Source organism: Salvia splendens, chromosome 2, assembly GCF_004379255.2.
Source record: "Salvia splendens isolate huo1 chromosome 2, SspV2, whole genome shotgun sequence".
NCBI classification, from domain to species: Eukaryota; Viridiplantae; Streptophyta; class Magnoliopsida; order Lamiales; family Lamiaceae; genus Salvia; species Salvia splendens.
Window position 1 is genome coordinate 3,016,104 of NC_056033.1, and position 17,228 is coordinate 3,033,331.

The 17,228-nt window shown below is 44.2% G+C and overlaps 2 protein-coding genes across 3 annotated transcripts; one reads left to right on the plus strand and one right to left on the minus strand.

Moving 5' to 3' along the window:
* The first annotated feature begins 92 nt into the window (after positions 1-92).
* Positions 93-2,549, plus strand: LOC121783668 (3-dehydrosphinganine reductase TSC10A-like). The gene is made up of 3 exons (XM_042181816.1): positions 93-716; positions 1,150-1,297; positions 1,906-2,549. The coding sequence occupies exons 1-3, from the start codon at positions 183-185 to the stop codon at positions 2,193-2,195; spliced, it is 972 nt and encodes a 323-aa protein (XP_042037750.1). The 5' UTR covers positions 93-182; the 3' UTR covers positions 2,196-2,549.
* A 200-nt stretch (positions 2,550-2,749) lies between these two features.
* Positions 2,750-5,849, minus strand: LOC121783653 (glucose-1-phosphate adenylyltransferase large subunit 1, chloroplastic-like). 2 transcript variants are annotated; one of them, XM_042181799.1, is made up of 15 exons: positions 5,572-5,849; positions 5,389-5,502; positions 5,153-5,326; positions 4,981-5,073; positions 4,786-4,869; positions 4,651-4,706; positions 4,313-4,406; positions 4,129-4,241; positions 3,967-4,039; positions 3,811-3,891; positions 3,589-3,675; positions 3,378-3,482; positions 3,196-3,302; positions 3,056-3,116; positions 2,750-2,977 (listed from the first exon to the last, which is right to left on the minus strand). In XM_042181799.1, the coding sequence occupies exons 1-15, from the start codon at positions 5,758-5,760 to the stop codon at positions 2,876-2,878; spliced, it is 1,533 nt and encodes a 510-aa protein (XP_042037733.1). In that variant the 5' UTR covers positions 5,761-5,849; the 3' UTR covers positions 2,750-2,875. The 2 variants fall into 2 exon arrangements, with proteins under 2 accessions (XP_042037733.1, XP_042037740.1); XM_042181806.1 differs by having other exon boundaries at positions 5,583-5,765.
* Positions 5,850-17,228: the final 11,379 nt, after the last annotated feature.

Consider the following 17,228-nt stretch of genomic DNA (forward strand, 5'->3'; position numbering starts at 1 on the left):
CAATATAAAATGGAGTACAAATCAAGAAATACAATATAAAAAATAAAAATTCTTTCTATTTTAATCCCTTACTTAAAAGAAATATAATTTTTCCATTTTAATTTCTCTCAGTGAAACCAAGCACAAATCAAGCAGTCGAAAAAGGAAGTTTGATTTCGAACCATTTTCACCCAAACTCACCAATGGCGGAAGTGTACTTGTCCTTGTTCTCACTCCTCTTCATTCCACTCTTCATCCTCCTCATCCTCTTCCTCATCGTCCGCCCCAAGCCCGTCCGCGTCCCAATCAAGAACCGCCACGTCTTCATCACGGGCGGCTCCAGCGGCATCGGCCTTGCCCTCGCGCGCCTCTGCGCCCAGGGCGGCGCCGACGTCACCATTCTCGCTCGCAACGCCGCCCGCCTCGAGGAGGCGCAGCACTCCATCAGGCTCGCCACCGGCCGCGATGTCAGGGCCTTCAGCGCCGACGTCAGGGACTACGGCGCCGTCAAGCGCGCGGTGGAGGAGGCCGGCCCCATCGACGTGCTCGTGTGCAATCACGGGGTGTACGTGCCGCAGGAGCTGGAGGAGCAGGATGTGGAGGAGATTAAGTTCATGATCGATGTGAATCTCACGGGGACTTTTCATTTGATCAAGGCCGCTTTGCCCGGGATGAAGACCAATCGGGCCGGGAAAGGGCCCGGTTCCATTGCGATTATGTCGTCGCAGGCGGGCCAGGTAAATTTCCTTAATTAGTTATTGAACAAGGTTTCCCCATTTAAAAAAAATGCCATCTTTGATTGAACGGATCTCATGTTTCAGATGTGTCTACTGTTGCTCTATACTGTGTAGTGTATGTAGTTTAAGTGATGAACTGATTTTTCGAAGTTGGGCTCTTTATGAAATGTTTGATACTTGATATGAAGTTAAAAGAGCAGCTGGTGTGTGTGTGTGTGTGTGTGAAACTAAGAATTATTGTAATGTCTGTAGTTCAAGTGATGGGCTGATTTGTGGAAGTTGGGATATTTATAAACTGTTTGATTCTTTGAAGTTTGATATGAAGCTAAACGAGCAAGCTGATATATGCGTTGTTCGCAGTCCATATATTATAATTGGTGACTGATATTTGTAGTATGTTTTTTTCTCACCTTGTCATAGCTCATTATTTCAGGTTGGAATTTATGGCTACACGGCTTATTCAGCGAGTAAGTTTGGCCTCAAGTGTTTGGCTGAAGCGCTGCAACACGAGGTTATAGCAGATGACATTCATCTCAGCCTCATTTTCCCTCCGGACACTGAAACTCCTGGTTTTGCAGAAGGTATAAATTTTTTCCTAATAATCCACTTGGAAATGCTCAGATTGAATAATCTACGGAGTACTTGTTATCTCTTTCTTGCACTTCATGCATCTCGGATTTATATTTTGTATGTGTTATTACTTGCAGATTCTATACCATTTACTAGTTTCTTAGATGAAATTTGATATTGTTAAACAAGCAGGTTTAGTTATGATTTTAGGAACAATATTTGTTTCACTTTGTGAGAAATGTGTGTACAGGGAGAAATCTCTTTAGATTAGTCCGCTAGCTCTCCAAGTTCACCCCCTCTGGAATAATTTTATTGCTTGACAAAGCCTTAGTTTTTTTTATGCTGGGATTGTAATGTTGTTTGACAAAAAAGTAAAGAGCAAAACAAGAAGTTTGCTTCCTCCAGCACAATGTGTAAATTTGGTTAATGAATGAATGTACCAAGGGCATGTAAATTTAGATTCTAAAGATCTGTTGTCATCTTGTTGTAAATTTAGTTAATGAATGAATGCATCACACTATTGCAACACTCAATTCTTCGTTTTTTTAAATAAATTTACCTTTTCATTATTTGGTCATAGTGTATCTCAACATTCCTTGACATTATCTCCTGACGACAGAGAACAAGAGACGCCCACAGCTGACTAGTATAATAGCAGCTTCCTCTGGCGCAATGAAAGCCGAGGAAGTTGCTCTAAAATCTCTGAAAGGGATCCAGTCAGGCACATTTATGGTCCCCTGCAACTTGGAAGGAAAATTACTTACGGTTGCCACGGCTGGTTTATCCCCTCAGAGATCGTATGTGGATGCATTTGTGGAGGTAATGACTGCTGGTATTATGCGATTGGCGGGCTTAGTTTTTCAGTGGAATTGGTTCAGCAGCATCGCAAAATGGCATGCAAAGAAGTAGTTGGTTCAATGGATGTTTGAGTTTTATACCCCGTGCCCACAAAGAAGTGCTTGGCAGCAAAAGACTCAAGTTTTGAGTCCTTGATAGTCATGCATCTTGTTTGAGTGTTTTTGCTTGCTGCAGTCATCTTACTGCGCCTCCGTTCATCATCCGCGGAAGAAGCTAAAACTTGAACAAGTGCATGCTCCCGGTGTTTGTATCACTTAAAAATCTTTCTAACTTGTTATGGTAGGATAAATGATTGTATTGGCCAAAATTGACCATGATATTTTCTGTGTTATTTTTCTGGATTTCTGTCTAATGGTTGTGCTTCATAGTAGCTTTTAATATCCCAGAATTCAATATTTGCCAAAATCTGATTACATTCAGTCTGTTTCTGTCTCATTCATATCTCGATTTCTTAGTAGAACAGATTACAACAAGGATAACAAGAGTCAAGTTCCTGCAGTTATTCAAGAAAAAAACAGCATGCATTCAGTTAAACAGTGATCTATGTTCCTAATCTTGATTGGATATAATTTACGTAATAATCAGGGATGATTGTGACTTTGAAATAGACAAAAGTTGCACAATTTTATTACTTATATGAACAGATACACAAAATGGAAATGTAGCTCTGTTGAAATCTGAATTTTGTTGTTGAATACTTGCTTTGACACTCTTCTTATGTAACAAAATTGTTATATCACTGTGCCATCTTTGATTATAGCGTTTTTCAGTATAATTGTAACGCCCGATCGGATGTAAAATCCGTCTGAAGTTCTGTCAGCCTCTTGTACACCCTGCAAATAATCAAGATGTGGTGAGTGCTTGATCAAGAAAGGCAATAGCTGCTGGTAAGCATTCTGAGAGAAACTTACCTCTGAATTTTCAATGACGACATTTTTACCAATTCTGGCATTCTTGTCAATGATGCATTCTCTGCAAATGGCGAAATGTGAGAACGAAAATAATGTGAAAGAATTTTCGAGGATTTACTCATAAATCAAACTGTCTGTACTTGATTCTTGTATTCTCTCCAATTCCTACAGGGACTTTCCCCTTTGATAAAGCAGAGGCAATCTCTGAATCAGTTTCGTAGAAGTCAGCCCCGAGCATCACTGTATCCTGCAGTAACCACCAAGCTTAGGAAACACTTTATGTGGACAAAATTACCCAACTCTGAAACAGGTAAAATCTAACCTTTAGATGGGCATTGGAGTTTATGCGTGAACGGATACCAACAACAGTGTGCTCGACTAAGCAACTGGTCAAGAAACTACCATGTGAAACTATAGAATCAACAATCTGTAAAACAATAGATGTTAAGACAGAAGAATCTCCATGGGGTGGCTTTTGAAAGTGATGTGATGTGCAATTTTAAGACTCTCAGTCATGCGAAAAGTGTGATAACCTTGCTGTCATCTATCTTTGATGGTGGCAAGTTTCTTCTAGATGTGTAGATTGGCTTTGTAGCATCATAGAAGCTGAATCTTGGTGGCTGAATTGACAAAACATTGCAAGAGAAAAACATCAATATTAAGTTATACATCGTTCATCCATGTCGATCATCTACGAGAACTTAAGTGACGATGACATCTTTATAGAGAAAAACTTTGCACTTTAGGAATCTTACATGTTCTGTAAGGGCTAGGTTTGCTTCAAAAAAGGAACGTATTGTCCCGATATCTTCCCAGTAGTCGTTAAATAGATAAGCCTGCAGACACATGTAGAGGTGAAATTGTATTCTTGAAGTATTAATTGTGTGTTAGTGAAGGAATCTTTAGAGGACCTGAATATGGAACTCTTTAGCTGATGCAGGGATTATTTCTGACCCAAAGTCATTCGCAGTTGGGAAACGCCATCTTAAGAAACGGAACAGCAGACAGCACTAACTAAGCCTTGACATATTTGATAACACAGATATTTGTATTCAAGTGAGTTTTATACTTACCTTAAAAGATTGAGAAGTATGTCCTTCTTAAAGACATAAACTCCCATTGAAGCTATATAAGGCTTCTTCTCCGCCTCTTCTTGCGAGAGTCCAAGAACTGTTGTGTCTACTGCCTGAAATTTACCACTGTAATTGCTTCTATCCATAATTTAGGAAATGATAAGTATATGCAACCAAAAATTACCATTCCTTTCAACTCATTTCCCCTCGGTTTTTCACTGAACGAAAGGACCCTTCCTTTATTGTCAATCTTCATCAAACCAAAATCTGAGGCACGCCTATCATGAAAAGAGATGAATTTCATGAAATACTTGTATTTGTGTACAAGGAAACACCGAAGTCGACAGTTACTGATGTGGACTTATTTCTGTGTAAACAAATGCAAAATGCAAGGATGCTTGGCCATGGAAATCTATTACTTCTGAAACTGAAACTTGCTAACAGGAACATAATGCTTAGCATCTACTTATAGTTAGCTTGAAAACTGTTAGTAAGTGTAATGTTGCAGAAAAAATGTTATACCTTTCATCGATAGGTAAACACGATAAAGTAATATCTGCCCCACTTTGGCGGTGAGACTGCAAAAACCATCATCTGATGTCATGTTAATGCTTGAAATATATAGATGTTGCGCTACATCTGTGTATTGTAGCTTACCTGAACAAAGTCCATGTAGTCCATCCTGTACAAGTGATCACCAGATAGAATGAGAACATCTTCGATATCTTTACTTCTTGGATCCTGCAGTGCATTGAACATGATTCTTCATACAAATACCATACATTTTGCAGGTTGTTTAGAATTTAGATCATCTTTCCACCCGAAAAAACGCTAGATACATAATACTCATACCTCAAAAAGCCAGTGGAATTGCCTCACAGCATCTGCAGTGCCTTGAAACCAACTTTTACCTGCCTGTCCTGGAGTTTGAGTGGCAGCTAAAACCTGGCATAGTAGTAAGTTACTCATCAATAATCATACTCAAGTTAAGACTAAATTCATCTGCATTAATTCTCACATGTACCTCAACATATCCATCTCCGAATGAGACACCACTTCCAAAATTGTAAGCTCTTGCAAGATGCCTGTTGAGTGATGCCGAGTTGAACTGAGTGAGAATGTACACTTTGTTGATCCCACTGTTGATGCAGTTACTCATTGGCACGTCGATTAGCCTATAAGCTCCTCCCATGGGAACCTAAATCACGCATTATCACAATCCATAACCACTGATAAATGCATTGTTGATGTACTACTCACAGCTGGCTTGGCACGGCGCTTGGTGAGTGGGAACAAACGCGTGCCTGCTCCACCTCCGAGGATAATGGCGACAACAGTCCTCGCATCCCTCTTCTCCATCTCTATGTCCCTCAACTGTCAAAACCTCTCACAAATCAGTCCCCATCAATTAACAGTTTCGTCGATTAAAACCAAGAGTCTCACCTTGGCCTCACCTGCCAAGTCAGCTGTGAGTGAGCTGCAGACATGCCTCCTAATAGCATTGCCGTTCCTCCTCTGCTGAATTGGTGCAAAATTGAGCTTCTGCCCCATGAACTCTGACTTCACTAGCCTCCTGCTTCGAGGATAAGATGTGGCGGACAGGGAGAGGCAGCCGTCAGCAGTGACTGCCATAGTAACAGCCTAGTTTCTGCAATGGAGGGGAGGTTTTGATGTATATATGACGAAGAAGAAGAAGAAGAATGTTTTGTTTGTGTGTGTTGCATTTGCATGCCATTGATGCAGTGAGCCACGTTATCCACATTCAATTGCATCCACCAATTTTTCTTTTGTATTCATGTGAACCTTTTAATTAAAACCAATTAATTGGCTGATTACTGGCGTCATTAATCACTGCCGATTCACTCATTAAAATTAAAACCAAATTACTTACCGTAATCACCATCACCCTCACCATGTTTGATTTTTGAGGACTCATGATTCTAAGATATTATATAACCCGAGTTACAACATCTTGCTTTTTGATGATGTGGCGAATTTTTGATGGGAATAAATGCAAGTAATAAATGATCACAACACGGAAAATTACGTGGTTCGATTTACTGAGGTAAATCTACGTCCACGGGAAGAAGAGAGGGCAAATTTGTATTGCTTGGTCTCGCTTACAGATTACAATACTGATTTGCTATAAGATTCAGGATCTAGAGAGCTTAACCCCTGTCTATCTGATCTAGGTTCTATTTATACATTGAACTAAGATCGTGGTTTGCAGCACCACTCACTAGATCGTGGATGGTTGATAACTGCTTAACACCACTAAATAGATCGTGGGTGTAATGGAGGTCGTGGAGATTCTGCATGGGTCCACTATCTCCTTGTTCGGTCGAACACTGAGACCGAACTGCTGAACTTTGCCGATTAGCTTTTGCCGATCTGAGAGTAGAGCTTGATTGGTTCTTTTGCCGATCTGAGAGTAGAGCTTGATTGGTTGGCTTTTACCGAGCTGTAGGCTGCGACCGAACTCTTTGGTTGTGCCGAACCGAACTCTTTGGTCATGCCGAACTGATACTCTTTCTCGGGTTTTGAGAGTAGAGCTTGATTGGTTGGCTTTTACCGAGCTGTAGGCTGCGACCGAACTCTTTGGTTGTGCCGAACCGAACTCTTTGGTCATGCCGAACTGATACTCTTTCTTGGGTTTTGGGCTGATGGGCCGTCACTGTTATTGGGCTCGCAACTAGGGTTTAGTTGTTTAGTTCGTACCCCATCACCCCCCCCCCCCCGAAAAGCGAAGTGAATCACTTCGGCATTTTGGATAAATGTAAGGGGGAGGCTGACGTCAGGGGACGTGCCATGCGCGTGTCCGCATTAAATGTGACAGTAAATCCGGCCGTTGAATCCAGAAAAAGTGGGATTTGAAACGGCGCGACGGATTTGAAATGCCTTTGCGAATCCGATAAATATTTCCTTTCTTCATCATTGGAAACACTTTTGCGATTATTTCTTCTGTATTCTCTCCCTTTTTCGAAAAATTTTCTTCCGCTTCTTCAAGACTTTCTTCAGACTTTCGACCATCAGAGAGTAAGAATCATGTCTTCTTCTTCTGAATCTGTTTCTGAATCAGGTAGCGGTAGGAAGGGGGGTAAGGGGTCTTCTGGTCGGAAGAAGTCCGGGGAGAAGACGGTAGAATATTTTCCGAGCATTTTGAGTAAGGATACTGTGATATCCTTACACGGAAAATATTTTCTACCTGGGGGTTTAGTGGTAATTCCCGACGACCTTCATAGGGCTGATTCGCCGCCGGAGGGTTACGCCACCGTTTACGAAGCCTGCTTGGAATGCGGGCTTCGTTTCCCTCTTCCCCCTGCCTTTATAGAGCTGCTTGATTTTTTTCAACTCCCTTTAGGTCAAGTGACTCCGAATTCTTGGAGGCACTTATCAGCCTTTGCTGCCGAACTGCGTAGATTAGGAAAGGATCTGTCTCTGAGGGCAATCCTTAATTTCTTTCAGTTTAAGAGGAAGGGATCCTGGTTTTACTTGATCCCTTTACAGCCCTTTAGAGCCTTTTGTAAAACCAAATGGCCGAAATGGCAAAATCGTTTCTTTTTTTACAATAGGACAGCGGCTCCGGGCTTTCCCTGGAGAGGGCCGAAGTCCGTAATTCCTCATCCTCGGTTAGAACCGTTGAACGAGCTCGAGGGCGAGCTCAATAAGATTCCTATGATTAGGAAACAGTACTCGGAATCTGAGCTCGTCAAGGGTGACTTCGAGTTCGATATCTCGTCTTCGGACGAAGAGACTGAGGGTGAGGATTTCTTTTTTATGCTTTACTGCTTTAACGACGAAGACTAACCTTGTTTTCTTGCTTTTTGGCAGTGAACATGCTAAACAAGCTCGGTCGCAAATCCTCCGAATCTAATGAGCCGGAGAGACAGAAAGCCACCGGCTCGGCGTCTGATGCCGAGAAGAATCCGAAAAGGCAGAAGACCTCTTCTTCGGATCCAAAAAAGCCGGAGTCGACTTCGGCAAAGGGGAAGGGGAAGATTCAGAAACCCCCAAGAGCGCCGGAGAAAGACATTGTCTTGGCGGCCCCTTCGGAACATGTCTGTGAGCCTTTTGCATGGCCAACGGACTTTGTAGAGGTGAATTCTCTTCTTGATTTTCTGGCATTGCTTTTTTCCTATATTTTTGTGGCCCCTCTGTTGACTTTTTCCTTTTTCCATTTTCAGAGGAACAATATGCTCTCCAAGCTCGTCGCCGTTGAACTCTCCAAAGCGTCCAACGATTATGCTGAGATGCAGAGGAAGTTGAATGCTGCTCGTCACCATGCCGAACAGGCTCGGGCAGACTTTGAGAAGGCAAGGGCCGCTAGGATCTCGGCTCAGGATGAAGCTCAGCGTGCCAAAAACCAGCTCATCATCCAGAGAGAGCAATCTAAACAGAGGGAGGCTGCCGCCGTGGTTGCTCAGGGGGAGGCTCTCCGTGTTTTCGCGGAGAAACTCTTTTTGAGCAATCAATTTTCGGCCTTTATCGGTGATCTGCTGAAATTGATGACCGATAACGCTGAGCAGGGACCCGAAGTCGTCCTGCCGCTGTATGGCCGAGAGATTTCAGCCCGTCTCCAGAGTCTGCCGCTCCTTGAGGAGCTTGCTTCTTCCTCGGTCCTGCTCTCTGCTGAAAGAGTCCGTAACTGCCGCGCTGACCGGGACGAGAACATGGAGGCCATCTTTGCCTCCTTGGGACCTGTTTCACCCGCTCCAATCTTTAACGAAGAGGGTGGGCAGGAAAACGAGGCCGGCAAGGAGACCGAGCAGACGGATCAGCAGGCCGGCGATGGGGGCACCGAGCAGGCTGGAGGGAGTAGGGAGGCCGAGGCTGAAGCCGAAGTAGACAAGGAGAAGGAGGCTGAAACCCACAGAGGAGCCGGAGACGAAACTGGCGGAGTATGATTTCGTCTCCCTTCTCTTAGTTTAGTTTCTCTCTCTCCTTGTAAAATGGCCTTGAAGCCCTCCTTGTGTAAAAAATTTTCTTGTGAATGAAAAAATTCTTCTTTCTACACTCGTGTCTTCTTTATAGCTTTTCGTAATCTCTTTTACTCCTGTTGTGGTTTACTGCCTGCTCGGTAAACTGAAATGCCGAACTGACATAGCTGCTTTGTATTCTTAACTCTAAGGAGCTGGAGGTACTTCACTGGAAGCGGCTATACTCTTCGGCTTTAAACGAAGCTGAGAAAAAAGCCATAGATGACCAGGTGAAGTATGACGAACTCTTGGCTCGGTTAGTGGAGCTGGAGTCCAACAATAAGGACTTAAAGTCCATAAAGAAAGATCTGGATGCCGAGCTGAACACTGTCATCGCTGAGAGGACTGCATATGAGGATTTCATCTGCGGGCGCGGGGGAATGACTATATCTGAAGTTCAGAATCAAGTTGATGAACTGTGGGAGGAGCTTCATGTACTCCGGAAGAACAATGCGCTGGAGAGCTCGGCTTGCCAACAAGTTGTGAAGTCATTGCGGCGCTTGGCTTCTCGGTACGACATCATTCTTTCCCGGCGTCCCTCAATCGAGAGATTCCTTAGGCGTTTCCCGCCAACAGATGCTCACACTCCAACTCAAACCTCTAATCCACTTGCTCAAGATTCTACTCCAAACCAACAACGGACTCAGGATGAACCGGAAACGTCAAGACGAGAACGTACTCCAAGTCAGCAACGGACTCCGGAGCAACCGGAAATGTCAAGACGAGAACGCCCTGAAGTCCGTAGAGGAGTTGTGATTATGAGTGAGCAAGATCAGCGGATGCTTCGTGAAGAGACTCTTCACCGCCGAGGTGCTAGAACTTCCCGGACTCAGGGAAGGGGCGGAAGGTCGATCAGAGCATCTCGTCGACCTACTTATTCTTCAACTGTTCGGAACACCCGAACTCAGCATCATGAGGATTTTTTGGACAGGTGGCTCAACTTTAGCGACCGTGGACAGTAGAATAGTCCTTTGTAATGGTGTAACGCCTTCTCGTAGGGCAGCGAAATTGTATGCCGAACAAGACTTAATAAATGAAATTTTTTCATTTCGCTTCTATCACTGCGTATTTACAGTTCAGCGATTTTTTATTTCATTTATTGTACTCGTCCGCGGTCTTATGAAGAAAACTCTTCTTTGGCCGGACTCGTCCTCAGTCTTATGAAGAAAACTCTTCTTTGACCGGACTCGTCTTCGGTCTTATGAAGAAAACTCTTCTTTGACCGGACTCGTCTTCGGTCTTATGAAGTAAATTCTTCTTTGACCGGACTCGTCCTTGGTCTTATGAAGTAAACTCTTCTTTGACCAGACTCGTCCTCGGTCTTATGAAGAAAACTCTTCTTTGACCGGACTTGTCCTCAGTCTTATGAAGAAAACTCTTCTTTGACCGGACTCGTCTTCGGTCTTATGAAGAAAACTCTTCTTTGACCGGACTTAGTTTGTGTCCTTATTTGGCGAGTTTTATCGCTTGGATTGGACTTTCCCTTTGTGTCCTAATTTGGCGAGTTTTATCGCTTGGATTGGACTTTCCTTTTGTGTCCTAATTTGGCGAGTTTTATCGCTTGGATTGGACTTTCCCTTTGTGTCCTAATTTGGCGAGTTTTATCGCTTGGATTGGACTTTCCTTTTGTGTCCTAATTTGGCGAGTTTTATCGCTTGGATTGGACTTTCCTTTTGTGTCCTAATTTGGCGAGTTTTATCGCTTGGATTGGACTTTCCCTGGTTGACCGAAGTGGTTTTCGGCTTATTGCAGTCCGTTTCAGACGAACTGCTTGTTTCTTAAGCTGAATTGTGGTCTTGTATCTTCCTTAGAAGCTTGGACTCACAATTGTCTTTAATACATGATCTAAAAGGGGGATCAGCCTTTAAAGATCAATATACCTCAGTAATATTTATAAGAGACAAAACGCACATAGAGACTAAACGCACATAAAGACAAATAAAAAAGACGAAAAAGATTTTAAACTTTTATAAAACGACCAGCATAAAGGACAAATAGAAACATGAAAGCACATATCCCTAGGACCGAACTAGATGCAAGACTGACCGGACCTTGTCTCTTACAAATGGAACTTCTTGAGGTTGGAAATATGCCATGTTCGGGGTACTTGTTCTCCTGACATGTGAGTCAATTTATAAGACCCTTTTCCCAGGACTTCTGACACCCGATACGGACCTTCCCATGTGGGTTCAAGTTTGCCCAGCTTTTCTGCTCGGCTTACTTCATTGTTTCTCAATACGAGATCTCCCACTTGAAACTGCAGCTTTTTCACCCTTTGGTTATAATACCGGGTTACTTGCTCCTTGTACTTGGCTGCTTTTATGCAGGCCAGTTCTCTTCTTTCTTCGGCAAGATCTAGTTCGGCTCTCAGTCCGTCATCATTCAGTTCTGTTGAGAAATTGAGTGTTCGGGGGCTGGGTATGCCGATCTCAACCGGAATTACGGCTTCAGTGCCGTACACTAGACTGTACGGAGTTTCACCGTTGGAGGTTTTTGGTGTAGTTCGGTAAGACCATAGGACTTGAGGAAGATTTTCTACCCATTGTCCTTTGACTTGTTCTAACCGAGCTTTTAATCCTTTCACCAAAATACGGTTTGTTACTTCCGTTTGTCCGTTTGCTTGTGGGTGAGAGACCGAAGTGAACCGCTGTTGAATATTCAACTCTTGGCACCAATTCTTGAATGTCTTGTCGGTGAACTGAGTCCCATTATCCGAAATGAGGATATGGGGTATGCCAAATCGGCAAACTATGTTCTTCCAAACAAAATCCAATGCCTTCGAGCTCGTTATCGTAGCTAATGGTTCAGCCTCCACCCACTTTGTGAAGTAGTCCACGGCAACGATCAAGAATTTCATTTGCCGAGGAGCTTGTGGTAGTGGTCCTACTATGTCTATGCCCCATTGCATAAAAGGCCAAGGGCTTTGCATAGCACATAGATCGGTCTGCGGCATCCTTGGGATATTTGCATGGATTTGGCACTTCGTACATTTCTTAACGAGCTGTACTGCTTCTTGTACCATAGTTGGCCAATAATATCCCCATCTCAGAACTTTTTTAGCTAAAGCTCTAGCTCCGATGTGGCTGCCGCACGATCCTTCATGAACTTCTCTAAGGATGTAGTCCGTCTCTTCTGGTCCTACACATCGCAATAACGGTTGAAGGTAGGACTTTCTATATAGGACTCCTTCCTGAAGTTCATACCGAAGTGCTCGGCATGTGATTTTCCGAGCTTCTCTCTTATCCTCGGGCAGTTGTCCTTGATCTAGATACTTTGATATTGGCGTCATCCAGTTCGGCAAGCTGGTTACTGAAAGTACCTCAGCATCATCAATGCTTCTGTGCGGTAATTCCTCCACTTTTGAGCTCGGATATGAGGCCAACTTGCTTAAAGTATCTGCTCGGCCATTTTCCGCTCTGGGAATGCGGATTATCCGAAAATAAGAGAAACTTCGGCTAATGCTTTGCGCTTTGTCCAAGTATTTTTTCATCCTTTCATCTCGGGCTTCACTTGTACCCAACATGTGATTCACTATGACTTGTGAATCACAATGGATTTTGAGAGATTTGATAAATAGACTTTGCGCTAACCGAAGTCCGGCAAGAAGGGCTTCGTATTCGGCTTCGTTATTAGTGGTTGGGAATAAGAACCGAAGTGAATAAGTTACCTCGTGTCCGTCGGGAGCGATAAGTAGAATACCAGCTCCACTCCCCGTCTTATTCGAAGCTCCATCTACGAATCCAATCCAACAGTCCGGCGGCTCTACTTCGGGTTCCTGGGGCTGTGTTGGTTCATCATTGGTAGGGCTTTTCTGTTCGGCAATAATAGGGATTGTTTGATCGAACTTTGCCTCTACCAGAAAATCCGCCAAGGCTTGTCCCTTGATGGCTTTCCGAGGTAGATATTCTATTGAATGTTCTCCCAACTCTATGGCCCACTTGGCAATTCTGCCTGATGCTTCAGGCTTAGTCAAAACTTGCCGAAGTGGAAGATCGGTTAAGACGCATACCTTGTGAGCATAGAAATATGGCCGCAGTCTCCTTGCTGCATTTACTAATGCCAGAGCAATTTTTTCCAGAGGTTGATACCTTGTTTCGGGACCTCTTAATGCTCGGCTTGTAAAGTAGATAGGACGCTGCTTTAGGCCTTCTTCTCGTACAAGTACCGCGCTAATGGTTTGATCTGATGCCGCTAAATATAAGAATATCACTTCGGCATCTGTTGGAGCAGAGAGAATAGGGAGTTCGGCTAAATAACTTTTGAGTTCGTCAAAAGCCTTTTTCTGTTCGGCTCCCCACTCAAACTTTGGTGCCTTCTTCAAAACATTGAAGAACGGCAGTTGCTTTTCGGCTGCTTGGGAAAGGAATCTATTCAGTGCGGCTAGACATCCAGTTAGCCTTTGCACATCATGTATGGACTTCGGCATTGCCATGTTCTGAACAACTTGAACCTTTAGGGGATTTGCCTTGAGTCCGTCCTTTGAAACCCAACAACCCAGAAACTTTCCCGAATCTACCAAAAAGGTACATTTTTGGGGATTGAGTTTGAGGTTGGCTTTTTTTAGCACGTCGAGAGTTGATTTGAGATTGTCTTCGTAATCCGAAGTGCTTCTACTTTTAACAACTATGTCGTCAACATAGACTTCAACCTCTTTTCCGATCAGGTGCCGAAATAGCTTGTCTACCATCCTTTGATATGTGGCTCCGGCATTCTTTAAACCGAATGGCATCTTTTTATAAGCAAAAATGCCGAAGTCAGTAATGAAAGCCGTTTTTGAAGCATCATTCTCATCCATTAAAACTTGGTGGTATCCTTTATACAAATCAAGAAAACAGAAAATTTCGAAGCCTATCAAAGCTTCTACTTTTTTATCTATGTTCGGAAGGGGGTAGCAATCTTTAGGACAGTGCTTATTTAGATCGGTAAAATCTATGCACATCCGCCATCCTCCTTCTTTTTTCTTGATCATCACAGGATTGGCCACCCAAGAAGGATATTTTACTTCGAATAATACATCCGCTTTCAGTAATTGGCGGACTTCGTCATGGATGACTTGATTTCTTTCTGCCGCAAAGAGTCTTTGCTTCTGTTTTATAGGCCGGACTGAAGGATCAATATTTAACCGATGTGTAATTACCTCGGAAGACACTCCGGTCATGTCCAACGGAGACCACGCAAAGACATCTTTGTACTCTTTGAGGAGCTGGATGGTCTTTTCCCGGAGCAGAGGTGTTCCCGCGAAACCGATCTTGACCGTTCTGGATGGATCATCTTCGTATAACTGAACTGTCATCGAGTTCGGCTCCGGTGTGACTTCGGTCATTTCGCCTGCCTCTGACTCCGGCTGCTGTGATTGCTATGCTTGATGGTACCGATCTGATTGCTCGGCACTTTTAAGCGCAATCTGCAAACATTCTTTTGCTCTCTTTTGATCACCTCGGATGACTGCAATCCCTCCTTTAGTGGGGATCTTGATTGTGAGGTGATAAGTAGAGCAAATGGCCCGAACTGTGTTGAGCCAGTCTCTTCCCAGGATGATGTTATACGGGGACCGAGCTTTTACCACAAAAAACTCGATCATCGTACTGGAGCTAGTAGGCGCTCTTCCCACCGTAATCGGAAGGCTGATAGTACCTTCAGGGCGGGTGTCTTCCTGGGCGAAACTTTTCAGAGGAAGTGGGGCCGGACTGAGCCGAGCTGGATCCACTTCCAGTTTATCAAAACATTCTTTAAAAAGAATGCTAACCGACGCTCCTGTATCCACAAACACTCTGTGGATCAGTTTGTTTGCCACTCCGGCTTGAATGACAATCGCGTCTTGATGAGGAGAAATGGCCGGGACGGGATCTGCATCTGAAAACGTGATTACTTCCTCCTTCTTCAGCCTTTTATGCATAGGCTCCTCTCGATTGACGCCTCTGCGTTCTGCTTTTAGAGACGACTTAGTCTTCCCGGCTGGGAGAGCGTCAATAGTCTGGATTACTCCGTCATATTGCGGCTCGTCATCGTCTTCGGGATCCTGTTGCCTTTTAGGATCCTGAGGAGCGCAGTTCGCACCTCTCTGTTTCTTATTCTTCTTCGGCAGCTTGCTTTGGTATTTTTTTAACGTCCCTGCTTTCACAAGAACATCAATACCTGCTGCCAAATTTCGGCACTCCTCGGTATCGTGACCGTGGTCTTGATGGTAGGAGCAGTACGTATCCTGACTTCGGCGCGTGGCTGACTTCGTCATCCGCTTTGGTTTTTCGAACATATCAGAATGCAGTTCGAAAATTTCCGCTCTCGACTTGTTCAATGGTACGAACTGAGCGGGCGGTTTCTCAAGATCGAGACGTGGTCCCAATCTGCCTTGTACCGGTGCCCTTTGAATTCTTTCAAAAGGAGTTCGGCGAGGAAGCCCCTGATCGCTATGATCAGGCTTCTTTTTGTCTCCTCTGGATGAGCTGTCTAAAGACCGTTTTCGACGGTCTGCCTCATCGGCACGAGAAAACTGGTCCGCAATGTCCCACATCTCTTGAGCTGTTTGCGGACTGCACTCAACGAGCTTTCTGTAGAGAGCTCCGGGCAGAATTCCATTTTGGAATGCCGAAATGACAAGTAGATCATTGAGGTCATCTACTTGTAGGCATTCCTTGTGGAATCTCGTCATGAAGTCGCTAATTTTTTCATCGCGACCTTGACGTATAGAAAGCAGCTGAGCCGAAGTGATTCGGGCTTCCGCTTTCTGGAAGAATCTCCTGTGAAAAGCATCCATTAGATCTCTGTAAGATCTAATGCTCCCTTGAGGGAGGCTGTCAAACCACCTTCTTGCGTTCCCGATAAGCAGCTCGGGAAACAGCTTACACATGTGAACCTCATTGAGACCTTGGTTTGCCATATTATACTGATAGCGTCCCAGGAAATCATGAGGATCCACTAACCCGTCATAAGTCATTGACGGAGTTCGGTAATTCTGTGGCAACGGAGTTCTGGTGATATCATCCGAGAATGGAGTCTTCAGCGCTCCATACGTAGCGAATCCGACATCTCTCCGGTATGGTGGAGATGGAGTTCTCCTGTGATTTCGGTACCGAGGAGGAGAAGGAACATGTCGGTGGTGAGGATTCTTTCTCCTGGAAGATACGACACTACTGCGGTAGTGACTTTCATGTCTGGAGGGGGAGGGAGAATCCGCCGTTTGCTTCTCCGGCTTCTGGCTCTTTTGCAGGAATGTTAAGAACTCATCCTGCTTCTCAGCCAAGAACGACTTGACAGCCTCATTCAAAGCGAGCTGCTGGGGAGGCTCGGTGCGATGACTTTTGGAGTGGTTTGTTCTTTCACCGTGAGAACTGGAGGCAGATTTCTCCCGAGGCTGTTTTCCGGGCCTACGGGCTGGACTAGCTTCCTCACGTTCATCACGGACGGAAGTATGGGTATTATGTGATCTGGTATGCATTTTTTTTTTTGGTGGAAAAGGATCAAAAACTCGCTTTTATCACAGTTTTGGTTCTCTGTTTCCCACAAACGGCGCCAGTGATGATGTGGCGAATTTTTTGATGGGAATAAATGCAAGTAATAAATGATCACAACACGGAAAATTACGTGGTTCGATTTACTGAGGTAAATCTACGTCCACGGGAAGAAGAGAGGGCATATTTGTATTGCTTGGTCTCGCTTACAGATTACAATACTGATTTGCTATAAGATTCAGGATCTAGAGAGCTTAACCCCTGTCTATCTGATCTAGGTTCTATTTATACATTGAACTAAGATCGTGGTTTGCAGCACCACTCACTAGATCGTGGATGGTTGATAACTGCTTAACACCACTAAATAGATCGTGGGTGTAATGGAGGTCGTGGAGATTCTGCATGGGTCCACTATCTCCTTGTTCGGTCGAACACTGAGACCGAACTGCTGAACTTTGCCGATTAGCTTTTGCCGATCTGAGAGTAGAGCTTGATTGGTTCTTTTGCCGATCTGAGAGTAGAGCTTGATTGGTTGGCTTTTACCGAGCTGTAGGCTGCGACCGAACTCTTTGGTTGTGCCGAACCGAACTCTTTGGTCATGCCGAACTGATACTCTTTCTCGGGTTTTGAGAGTAGAGCTTGATTGGTTGGCTTTTACCGAGCTGTAGGCTGCGAC